The sequence below is a fragment of the Dendrobium catenatum genome, unplaced genomic scaffold (assembly GCF_001605985.2).
Source record: "Dendrobium catenatum unplaced genomic scaffold, ASM160598v2 fragScaff_scaffold_0, whole genome shotgun sequence".
Classification (NCBI taxonomy): domain Eukaryota; kingdom Viridiplantae; phylum Streptophyta; class Magnoliopsida; order Asparagales; family Orchidaceae; genus Dendrobium; species Dendrobium catenatum.
This window is the reverse complement of record NW_021318462.1, coordinates 526203-538494: the sequence shown is the minus strand read 5'-3', so window position 1 is coordinate 538494 and position 12292 is coordinate 526203. Positions and strand designations below refer to the sequence as shown.

General features: G+C 36.0%; 1 protein-coding gene and 1 non-coding gene across 2 annotated transcripts; one reads left to right on the top strand and one right to left on the bottom strand.

The window, feature by feature from the left end:
* The first annotated feature begins 1485 nt into the window (after positions 1 to 1485).
* On the top strand, positions 1486 to 1557 carry TRNAD-GUC. The gene has a single exon. It is a non-coding gene; the product is annotated as a tRNA-Asp (tRNA).
* Positions 1558 to 6698: 5141 nt separating this feature from the next.
* On the bottom strand, positions 6699 to 10015 carry LOC110097072 (pentatricopeptide repeat-containing protein At4g14050, mitochondrial). The gene has a single exon (XM_020823299.2). It carries the CDS (start codon positions 8746 to 8748, stop codon positions 6895 to 6897), a length of 1854 nt encoding a protein of 617 aa, XP_020678958.1. The 5' UTR covers positions 8749 to 10015; the 3' UTR covers positions 6699 to 6894.
* Positions 10016 to 12292: the final 2277 nt, after the last annotated feature.

Here is a 12292-nt window from a genome sequence, read left to right as displayed (position 1 = left end):
TGCATCAATTTTGCATCTAGTAAGATAACTTATACAATTCTTTTTTTTTTTTTTTAAGTTCTATTCAAAGTCCTCCTGAATTTTAAATTTTTATAAAACTAACTCACACACACAGACAATTTACACTACCATGCAATTTATATATTAGAATGAATTCTCCTTAGCTTTCAAGGCCCGTTAGAGATCCAATAAAAGACCCCTGTATCTTCCTTGGGCCGGCCATGACATAGCTAAAAGAAGCCCATTTCTATGTTATGTTATTATTATTGTTTAAATTTTACTTGAAATTTCAAATGAACTAATTTTTTTAATGTTAAAAAGGAAAATATAAAGCCTTTTAATTTCATTCAGCATAGCGGTCGCTCACAATGGAAATTAAATTTCCTATTATATGAATTAAGTATCTCAATGAAATTATATTTTAGGTCGACACATTTTTAAGTTTATTTTGAAATTTTAACAAAATGTTCATAGAAATTTATTTATTTATTTTCCTTTTTTAACTTACTACCTACCTTTTATACATAATTTTATTTAGCAACTATTTTATATTTTCTAGCATAGCTCGACTTTCATATATGAATTTTATTCAATGGTCTCTGAAGTCCTAATGATGTAGTAGGATAAAAGTGTCATCGTCTTTGTCGTCATCGTCGTCTCTAAAGCAAAGAATTATAACTTTCAAACCCACCAAGGGTTTAAGTAAGTCCGAGTCTACTAGACTTACAATCCCGATTTCCGCCTGCAAAGAACTACCAGCTAAATCAATCTAATAATTTTAAAATCATAATGTGAAAGATCTTATGCAATGCAAGATAAGCTAGGTTAGTTTTATTCTTAGAAATTAAAAGTCGTTAGTCAGCCACTGAAGCAAGCTATTGGATTGTGAAGTGTAAACAAATGCTTCTAACTAATGTAAGGTTTTATATTTGGTCTTTAGATGCTTTCTATTTTGTTTGAATTTATTAATGCACTTTAATTTTTTTTTTTTTGGTTCTTTATTTTACAAAAAAATAGTCTAAAGAAATGAAATATTGATTATTATATAACAAAATATCAAAATGAAATATATATAAAAAATAATCTATCATAAGAAGCCTAAGGTTGATGTCAAGTTAATACAAATAATTAGATAGTTAATGCATAAACAAGTTTGTATTTAAATTAGACATTTCTAAGCTGTATTAAAAATCTAATTTAAGTTTATGTAAATATTTTAATTTAAATGCAAATTTAACATTTAACACCCATAGTTTTTATTATATTATTTGGCTTAAAAAATATAACAAGCTATGTCACAAATTAGGTAATTTACGCATAGTTAAGGGTACAGAGAAGTCTAATCTCCATAACCTGTATCACCAATTATACTAATAAAATATTTGATGGTATGGTGCTGGCGATTGTTTTAGCTTGAGGGGAGAAGATTTTCTACACTTAAATATTACAATAAAAATTTAAACCTGCTGCGTTTATTCAACGCCAGTCGTTGTAGTATAGTGGTGAGTATTCCCGCCTGTCACGCGGGTGACCCGGGTTCGATCCCCGGCAACGGCGCGCCTTATATTTTATATTGCCTTGTATTTTAATTTAATGTACGGCAACTATCTATTTTATCTATTGTTACGTTATGCAAAAATGATTTTAATTATCCAATTCCAGTACTGAACTAAATTATTGTTAAATCGTAAAGCTTCTAAATAGATAATAAAACGCCAACACCTGGTTTTGTATGGCATTGTAAGCTAAATCCATGGTAACAAACTTATTTAGCAATGATAAATAGATATGTGGAATAGAATCAAAGAACACTAAAGTTGGCAGGAATTAAATTAGGTACACGCATGTATTATTATAGATAACATTCTTCAATGTATAGTATCATATCCCATAGATCATAATAGATATGCAAGCTTAAGGGAGGGGAAAATATATTCCAAAATGTAGAGTAAATTAAAAAAAAAAATCATAGCAAAAATTATAATTACAAATGAAAAGAAAAACCCATGAGAAAGAAGATTTACCATATTTAGTGAGCTCAACTGTGCTGAAGGAGAAGAGAGAGAGTACTCTGTTACGCCGGCTCCCTCTACAGGAGGGAGCCATCTGCCCTGTTCAAAAGAATCGAACCCAGAAGAAAAGTTGGGCGGGAACATGAAGGTAGTTTCGGCCCCTCTTGTGGAGCCCAGGAGAGCTTTAATTCAATATGGAAGGAGGAGAAATAGGAGAGAGATGTTTAGGAAGGTTTTAATTAGAATTGTGAGGGAAATAGTTAGGAAAAGATATCTAAATTGAATTTAAATTGGAGAGGGAATAATTTGGAGAAACTAGATTGATTTACGGGAAAGTAGGCTGACCTACCTCTTAAATAGTAGATCAATTGAATCTTAATTATTGTTGAAGTATTAATAAAAATCAGCCCTCATCTTCACGCACAAAAAAAAATTCCATGACAGATGTATTAAGGCAAAAAAACTACTGAAAAAAACAGAAAATTGATAGAAGATAATTTTAGATGAATGTTGTATAGCTTCTACTAGAAATTAATTATTAAAATTATGGATTATAGAATGAATGAAATTTCACACAATTACTAGATAGCTTTATTGTAGCAAATCAGATTAAACACAATATCACATAAAACCACTAACGAAAAATAATAAAGAAGAAGAATAAAGAGGAGAAAAGGAAAATCAAGAAAAAACCTTAAAAATAAAATTTATGTTTATACAAAATGATGACATCTTCTGAACTTTTTAAGTTTCTCTCTTTATCAAGAAAACTGAAATTTTATCAAGTCTCCTATAGAAGAGTAAACATTTGCATATCCAAATTGAAATTTTATCAAGCAATCAACTTCTCCAAAGAAAATAAAATAAGATTTTACTAAACAATCAATAAATATTGAACATGTCGCAGGCTTTACTTATGATCACAAAATAAACTCGAAAAACAAAGTTCACTAATATGAAGAACCATAACGGAATTGCAGTCGAAACCACAAAAACTGCTGTAAGTTGCTAACGAAAAGCCGCTCACAAAGAAAGACATAACTACAGTTCAAAAAGAGTCGGAGTGGACCAGAGGATTTGCTAAACAAAGGTTTTGTTGAAAGAGAATCAAACAGCTACAAAGCCAAAACTTCCTGAAAGGAAATAGGCACAAAAATAGCCACAACAAGGGCAAATACGCTACAGTAACCAAGCGAAAAATTGTAAGAGGCAACTAAGCTTGCAAGGAATCTGCCTAAATTCTCCTGTTTCAGAAAATTTGGCTAATGTGAATCTTTTAGTCAAAACTACTAAATTTCATGTGAAGACATCTATGAATCATCCCATTTATGTCTATATTACCATTTCATAAGTAGCTTTGGTATCCACCATCAGCAATAGAAGTAAATTCATCACTAAAAATAGAGATAGGTGCAAGATTAGAAAGATCATTTAAATTTTTGCATATATTTTGTCAAATGTAAAATTAGGAGGTGGACTACATGGAATCTTGGGCATTGATTAATGATTCATGAAATAAAATCAAATTATATGATTTCAAAATTAGACAACAACAACAACAACAACAACAAGCCTTTATCCCACTACGTGGGGTTGGCTACATGAACCATTTTTCTCCATTGTGTCCTATTAAAAGTCAAATTCTCGTTTAAATCTAATAAAGAAAGGTCAATCCTAATATTTTCTAACCAAGTCTTTTTAGGTCTACCCCTACCTTTCTTAACAAGTTAACATAAGTCAAATCTAATACCTCTACTCTCCTAATCGGGTCATCGGAAGGCCGCCGTTTTATGTGACCAAACCATCTAAGGCGACCTTCTCTAATCTTATCTTCTACTGGACAAATTAAATGACATACATTGTACTATATGTTATGGCCACTTTTTATTTAAATGGAGGAAAAAAAGGTTTTTCTTCACTACAATCATTTAAATCCTTCTTTGTTCTTCTATAAGTTTCTACTATTTGCAATGGCTAGTGGAAAGAGCTCAATGGCTCTCATATGAAGTTCTTCCCCATGTCTCGTTGATCCTCGCTTCCCTGAAGTGGCTAATGAAGAAGCCTATCATCATTATAAGTCTATCGGGATCACCCCTTCCAAAATCATAAATCAGGAAGTCATGAACTTCTAGGTACCCAATCTCTTTTTGTCGCACTACCCTTCAATTCATTCTTACTCATGCCTTCCCATTGAACTCTGAACTCCTCTTAGAATTTTTTACTAGCCTTCATATAAACAGTGAGGGCACTGCCCTTTAATCTTATAACAATAGAAGGCCCATAGAGATCACCTATCAAGACTTTGACCAAATCCTAAAGTTTTCTACCACCGATGAAAAAGTTCATTCTTTAGCATTTCTCTATGACTATAACTGGATCCCTGTCAAAACCACCCTCAACAAATTATCAAATTCCTTATGTTAACGCACTAGTTCAAGATGCTCAAATTATTCAACATACCCTTCACAATCCAATCATTTCATAAGTTGGGGATCAAATAAAAATCACACCTCTTATATCCCTCTCTTCCTATTTTATAATAGCTAAAATTGATTTCAATGCAGCTTATATGATTCTTTGATACCTTAAAACCTTACCAGTATTAGAGATCTCAAAAAATAAGAGAGCCAAATCTAGCATTAGGTCACATCATTGCCTTTGTTCTAGAATCCAAATACAATCTCTAATTCCCTTAGGGGTGTCAATATTTGAACCGACCCAAAAACTCAAACCTGACCCAAAAATTTTAGGTTTGGGTCAACCCAAACCCAATCCGGGTCAAGTTCGGGTTAGGGATTTTGACCCATTTGTAAATTTTGGTCAGGTTCGAGTTGACCCGGGAACCTTAAATCAACCCGATTTGACCTATTTTTAATTAATTTAGGAGGGTTTTAAAAGATTTTTATGAAATAAATAAATGATATTTCTAAAAAATAATAAACATTACAATTATCAGAATTTTTAAAATTAAACCAATTTTTATAACAAAACTTCTTATTTTGAATCTTTTCTTGCACAATGATTTCAAAATTAGACTAATGCCAAAATTTTCTATGAACTCAATCCTATAAGCATTCAAATTCACTACTACACTTTACATGATATTCCTCTTTCCATTAGTTAATCTCTTTAGAGTTATTGGAAGAAACTTTCTTGGATGATATGGGCCATAACCGTTTATATGAATTTCACATATATTTTGGTATCTTCAGTAGACTTAAAATTGTAATAATTAACAGCAAGTTTTTAGAGAATATTATAAAACAAATCATGAATAATGAAAAATGTAACAAGATATGTTGCTTAAAGTGTTACGAAAAAATAATACTTAATATGTTTTTAATGAATACACTACAAATAATATCATGGGGGTAAGGATAAAGAAAAATTAAAATATCTATTTTTTAGATTTTTTTTTTTTACTTTAATTTAACAAATCCCAAATTGCACAAATAAGTTTGATTTAAATAAGATGTATTTACCATATTGTTAAAGAAAACCATTTCAAGGAAAGTAATCTGAATGATTTAATGATAAAACAAAATGAATTATGTATCCCTGAATTCAATAGACAAATAACATCTTAATTTTCATGTTTTATGAAGGTCGGTTATCATGGACAAATCCATGATATATAAACACAATTTATCTTTCTTAATAAGGTTATTTTTATAATTTTATAAGTCAAGAAATCAAGAACCAAAATAGAATTACTTTATGCCATGTTTAGTATGTACAAACACTCAAAACTATGAAGTATTTGGTGTCCAAACACATGCCAAAATCCAAACACATGTCAAACAACATTTGACATGAAAAAATCATAGCTGAAAATAAGAAACAACAAAAATTATGGCATGCATGCCCTGAATATCGAAACATGATAGACATGATGGGGCCAAATGTGTTGATTTTATCAATAGTTTTTTTTTATGCTTCTCTAATTGGTGATCAAATTTCACATTCTCTTTGAGGTACAAAGGACAATATTCAAGAATTGAAAGGTTGTAATATAAATAAAGCGGGGAATGATTGCTAATGATTGGACGAGGAGCAGTGCTTAACATGCTTCTCGAATGACAGGCTTTTAAGAGAAAGGGGGTGCATGAATTAACTAAATCTCACATCAGAAAAGAGAGGAAATGTTATTAGGCTATATGAGTAAGGGATTAGATCCAAATATGCAAGGTGCCTATTGTTATAACAGGTGGAATTTAATTAAGAACTTCATAATTAAGTGTACTTATAATGGAGCATTTCAAGAATGAGTGACCTTTTAGAAAGTTGAATCAAGAAGAGAAAACTCTTAATATTTGGCGTAATAAGAGATGTGTTAGGGAAAAGAAGACAATACCTCACGTAGTATGGGATCAGTGGTTATAATTGGCATCCAAGGACCAAGCCAAACTTCCTCCAATATGACGGGTAAATTACGGATGAACTAAGCCGAAGGTAGTGGGCTTGTGACATCACTAATCCAAAGATAATTTGTCTAAAGAGGGGGACAGTGATTGTCAAGGCAAAGGTCAAGCAAGGGGTGACTTGCGAACTTCTAAATAATAAGCTTCGAAGAAAAAGGGAGGCATGAATGAACAAAATCCCACATTAAAATGGGATGTAAGGTTATTGTGCTATACTGCTGTCTAAGTAAAATGTTAGATGCAAATATACAAAACACCTTTAGGCTTGAGGAAAAATAGAGCATTATACTTCTTTATACTTTTCAAGCAATAATGGGGGGTTTAGAAGCGAAATGTGCCAAATTATAGTTGTGAACTCCAACATAATAATAAAGCACCAATGACCCTAAATTACTGAAAGGGCATCTCTCACCATCAGGATGATGAAACTAAACTCCAACCGCAATCATAGAGCTCCCACATCACCAAAAATCACCACAGGAGCATCTTCCACACTCGAAATGATGAAATCTGTTGGCATCTCTAACTACAATCTCCCTCCCTGAAATACTGCTGATGAGCTTCATGAAAGTATGACAATCCCCACAAACACGAAGGTTTTTCAAAACCCGAATGGTCATCCCAGAAGCTGACTTGAGAAGCCCAAATGCAACTGCAAGTCTTTCACTATGCATAAATAGTTGCAGCTCTTTCTCATCCTCATCCAAGTCATGCAGGACTGAGCTAGTATCTGGGACATACCCCCTCTTCTTCATTTCCTCCATCAATTCCTTGAGCAGAGCAAGAATATTCTCTCTCATATGAAGAGGCACCACTCCAGCTTGAAACAAGCAGCTCTCCCTACCAACTTCAATCCAGCTATAGCCAGGCTGCTTTTTTATCTCCAAGTCATCCATCAACTTCCTTGCATTTGCCACACTATCCCACTTCCCAGCGATAGCATAAGTATTAGACAACAATATGTATGTTGAAGAAACTTGTGGTTTCAGTCTCAATAATTTATCAGCTACATGAACACCCAGCTGGATATCTCCATGCTTGTTGCAAGCACTCAGAAGAGCAGCCCAAGCAGCTTCATCAGGTTCATATGGCATTATCTGAATGAGACTCTGAGCTTCGGAAAGATGGCCCGACCTACTAAAAAGATCCAACAGGCATGTATAGTGCTTTAATGAAGGCTTAATCCCATAATCCTTCAGCATTGAATCAAACAGTTCCCGGCCCTTCCAAACTAAACCGATATGGCTGCAAGCATAAATTAGACCCACGAATGTGATCTCGTTTGGTTTCACTCCAGAACTAACCATCCTAGCAAATAAATCCAATGATTCCTCCGCCCTGCCATGTTGAGCCTCTCCAACTATCATAGTAGTCCATGAAACCACGCATTTGATCTTCAAAATCTTATCAAACGCCATTCTTGACGATGCAATATCACTACATTTCGCATACATGTCCACAAAAGCATTGCCCAGCATCATGTTTGACTCATAACCAAGAGATACAGAAAGGCAATGAAGCTGCTTACCGAGGGCCAACATTGCCATATCAGCTGAAGCGCTGACAACACTAGAAAGCACAAAAGCATCATCAATGCGAGTACCCTCCCTTCTCATTTCCACAAACAAGTTCAGACCTTCAAAGCCATTCCCACTACGGACCAAACCGGATATCAGAGCAGTCCAAACAAAAACCGATCTTTCACGCATTCTCCAGAAAAGCTCCAAAGCTTCAGCAATGCACCCATTAGCAGCGTACCCGGAAACCATGGTGGTTAAGGAAACAAAATTCTTCAACTCGATGGAATCAAAGACCCTGCGAGCATCATTTGGAAGTCCACACTTGGAGTACATGTCGACAAGCGAGGATTTCACAATATCATCGGAGGAGAAAGTGGAAACTAGAACGTAGGCATGAACCTGGCGGCCAAGACGAAGGGAAAGGAAGCGAGCGCAGGCGTTGACGAGAGTGGCAAGGACGAAGTCGTCGGGGAGGAGAAAATGGACGGAGATCATCCGGCGGAAGATGGAGAGGAAGGAGGAAAGGGAATTGTAACGCGCATGAGCTGCTAGGATGGATGAGTATAGGAAGATGTCCGGGTGGGGAATTTCGTCGAACAAGATGTAAGCGTCAAGCTGGAGGTCAGATTTAGTGTACGCATTGAGGAGGGAGGATGGGAAGGGAGAGGAATGAAGGAGGCAGGATTTGAGAAGGTGGGCGTGGATGTGGCGGGCTACTGCGGGTAGATGGAAGCTGGCGGCGGAGCGTAGGAGGGAGAGGAGGATTTGAGCGGTGGCCGGTGGCGGAAATTGCATCCCTGCTACCTCCCTCTCATTCGAGGCAAATTATTGGGTCAGGTGACCGAAGCCATCTCTCCGTTCGGTCGCCAATAAAAATGCGCCATCTGTCAGTCGTTTTTTTAATTTAATATTAACGCTTTATGTCTTGTCAGAGTTAGCGACCCGACCCGATAACGCTATTCATTTGAACTTTTAAGCTTTTGCCGCCCTATTTTTTCATTTTGAGACCCGCGAAAGACGCAAATATGTGCTGCTGTAGAAGAAAAAACGAGCCAGAAAATTGCAGAGAAGAAATGGACTGCTCAGTGAAGAGGGAGGTGGAAGAGGGAGTGCATGAATCGGAAAGGATGCATGAATCGGAAGGGCTGGTGCATGAATCGGAATCGGAACATGTGCATGAATCGGAATCGGAACCTAACTTAGCCGGAAATTCCTCTGGTTTCAACATATCGGTAAGTATCTTGGAAAAACGAGTTAGAAAGTTGTTTGTGAGCAGAATAAATTTCTTAAGCAGAAAGTTGACGTAGGTTTCAGCTCATTATTCTTAAGATTTTTGATTTTGCGATTTTTAAGCAGAATAAATTTCTTTTGTCGAAAAAGTAAAAAATAAAAAAATCTAATGTTGTTGTTGTTGCTTAGCATTCATTATTGATTTCTAGGATGAAGATGATAAATAAAAGAATGCGCTATAGTTGCGCTATAGTTGCGCTATAGTTGCGCTATAGTTGCGCTATAGTTGCGCTATAGTTGCGCTATAGTTGCGCTATAGTTGCGCTATAGTTGCGCTATACTTGCGCTATACTTGCCCTTTACTTGCGCTATACTTGCCCTTTCAGGCTGTATACAAAGATGAGACAGAAGCATATGAATGTTTTTGCACTTATGCTCACGATAATGGCTTTAGTGTCCGAAAGGATCATCACAGTTTTTGGCCAAATTCTAGGAAGATAAAATCGAAGGACTTTGTTTGTTCAAAAGCTGGTTTCAAAAAAAGTGACGATCATAATTCAGGGAAGAGGAAGAGATTCATTAGACCAGTTGTCAGAACTGGTTGTCCAGCCATGGTGAGGTTTGTCACTGATGAAGACGGTTACTGGCATGTCAAAAGATTTATTGAATCCCACAACCATGAATTAGCTAGCCCAGCCGACCGACACCTTTTAAGATCATGTAGGAATGTTATTGAGGAAAAAGCTTCCGTCCTAAAATCGATGACAAATGCAGGGATTAGAACCGTTGATGCATATGCCTACCTTGCAGAGGAAGTTGGTGGATGTGAGAATGTCGGGGCGATCTCGGACGGGCCGAGTCGGGCTGCGTGGCAGGCCTAGTGTGTGTCGTAGGCGGGCCCAAGCATGCCTAGCGCGTGCCACGGGCAGGCCAGGCGGGCAGGCTGCGCATGGTTCTGTATCTGCCGACAGCAGCCGGCTGGACGATTCAGCCGGTTTGACTGCTTACATGTATATGGGTCCAATTTTTGACTCGAAAAGGCCAAATCAAATTTTTTTTGGCTCACCGGGATCATTTTTTGATGTTCTAAACTAAATTTTGGCACTTTCAAAGCCTTTCGTGATCTCTACGCATAAGTTCGAATTTCAAATCGCAAGGGAAATTATCAAAAGTTTGTGACACATATTTTTGGACTCTTGGAGCTTCGATATCCGAAAATAGAGGGGGCAACTGATATATCCTTAAAAAATTACTTGATTGGACACGAATCTCGAGGCAAAATCAAGTTGAAAACTTCAAAAATTAAATCTAGGATCACGTGAACTCCGATTTCAATAAACTTATAGTCAAACTGAGCGTATAAAAAATGCAAACGCAACGACACCAAATTTAACTCAGTACGAGCCCAAATGAGTCCAAATCAAGGACCCGAAGTGCTTTTAGAAAGTTCGAACCACAATTTGAGTTTCCAAACGGTTTCCAAACATGACATACTTATAATCGAATCGAGCGGCTCGATGAGGCGAATCCAACGAGCCCAAGATCGCGAAATTCTGACATTATTAAGACCTTCAAATGTTTGATGAACAGTACACGATCAAGGAATTCAATATCGGCCGTCCATCCAACCGCTCCACATTTCCCCCTGATCTCTCACATATTTATGGGCCATGCCACTCCAGAAATCTATAAATAGACTTCTCATTTCTCTTGAGAGGGGGGATTAGAGCAAGGGGAGCAATAAGGAATAAGAGGAAAAGAGAAAAATAGGAGGGAAGAAACTCCTCCTCGACCACCGCCGGAGTTCTGCCCGACTTCCAAGTCATGCTAGAATTCCACCCGACCTCCAAGTGATGATGGAATTTCGCTCGACCTCCAAGTGACGCCGAAGTTTCACACGAACTCCAAGTGACGTCGGAGTTTTGCCCGAATACCATCTAATGCCGGAGTTCTCCTCGCCTGCTAACTACGGTCCTTCTGACTTATGTTGCCCACCGACTATAGTCCTTCTGACCTCCGTCACCCGCCGACCACATTCCTTCAGACTTACGTCACCCGTCGACTATTGTGCTTCCGACTTACGTCGCCCACCGACTACGGTCCTTCAAACTTACGTCGCCCGTCGTCTACAGTCTTTTCAACCAAATGAACACGTCAACAATGGCTATTTATATTTCCATGTAATGTTCTCCATATGATGTACTTCAAGCCAATGCCTTTCCCCTAAGGAAATGCCTCATTTGTAATCGACTGCAAATAATAGTGGATTCATTCAAACTAGGCTAGGCTTTATGGTTTTTCCCCATTTTCAAGGGTTTTCTACGTAAAAATCTCTATGTCTTTAGTGAATGACGCACCCTCTCTCATTATCTATATGTGTGTTGGATCTTTGTACAACGCTAAGACGCTAAACTTTATATTTCTCTACCGCCGCGAATACTCCAGCACGCAACAAGTTTTAATTTAGGTTAAAAGAGAAAGATATATAAATAAAATTTTGTAGTTTGATTATATTGAAGGAAATATAGTTAGAAGATTGATTTAAAGAAAGATGATTAATGTATACAAATATTAGATTTAAGAAAAAAAAGATAAGCCAATTAGCAATTAAAGGCATTTTATATGCATGATTATGGGTACTCTATAGAAAGAAGTGAAGTGAATGATTGAAAGGCAAAGACAAGTTGTTCAAGGTAAAGGCATGCAATTACTTTTTTGTTATATCTCAAATTTAAAATTCCTATTTTAACTCATTTCAAGGTTGTTACGAATATAACTTATTAGAAATGATTGAAAGAATTATTATTATTTTCTTAAATAAATATCTTATTGTTGTAATAACACGAATAAATGAAATGAATTTTGTTTCAATCACATGTATTGTCAAAATATGCTTGTATATATAATATATGAAAGGATATATAAGGAAAAGTATATGTGTTTGATGAATATACGAGTTCACAACCTTATGATACTGAATGAGAAAATAATATATTCATACACATAACATGAAATTGTATTTATGTTGTCTATGCGTGAATTAAAATGTTTACTTATCATGGCGTACATGTATTTATTTTTTAATTTTAAATTGTAATTAACCATTGAA

Coding starts and splice junctions, on each gene's coding strand:
- LOC110097072 (XM_020823299.2), bottom strand. CDS start 8,748: ATGCAATTTCCGCCACCGGCCACCGCTCAAATCCTCCTCTCCCTCCTA.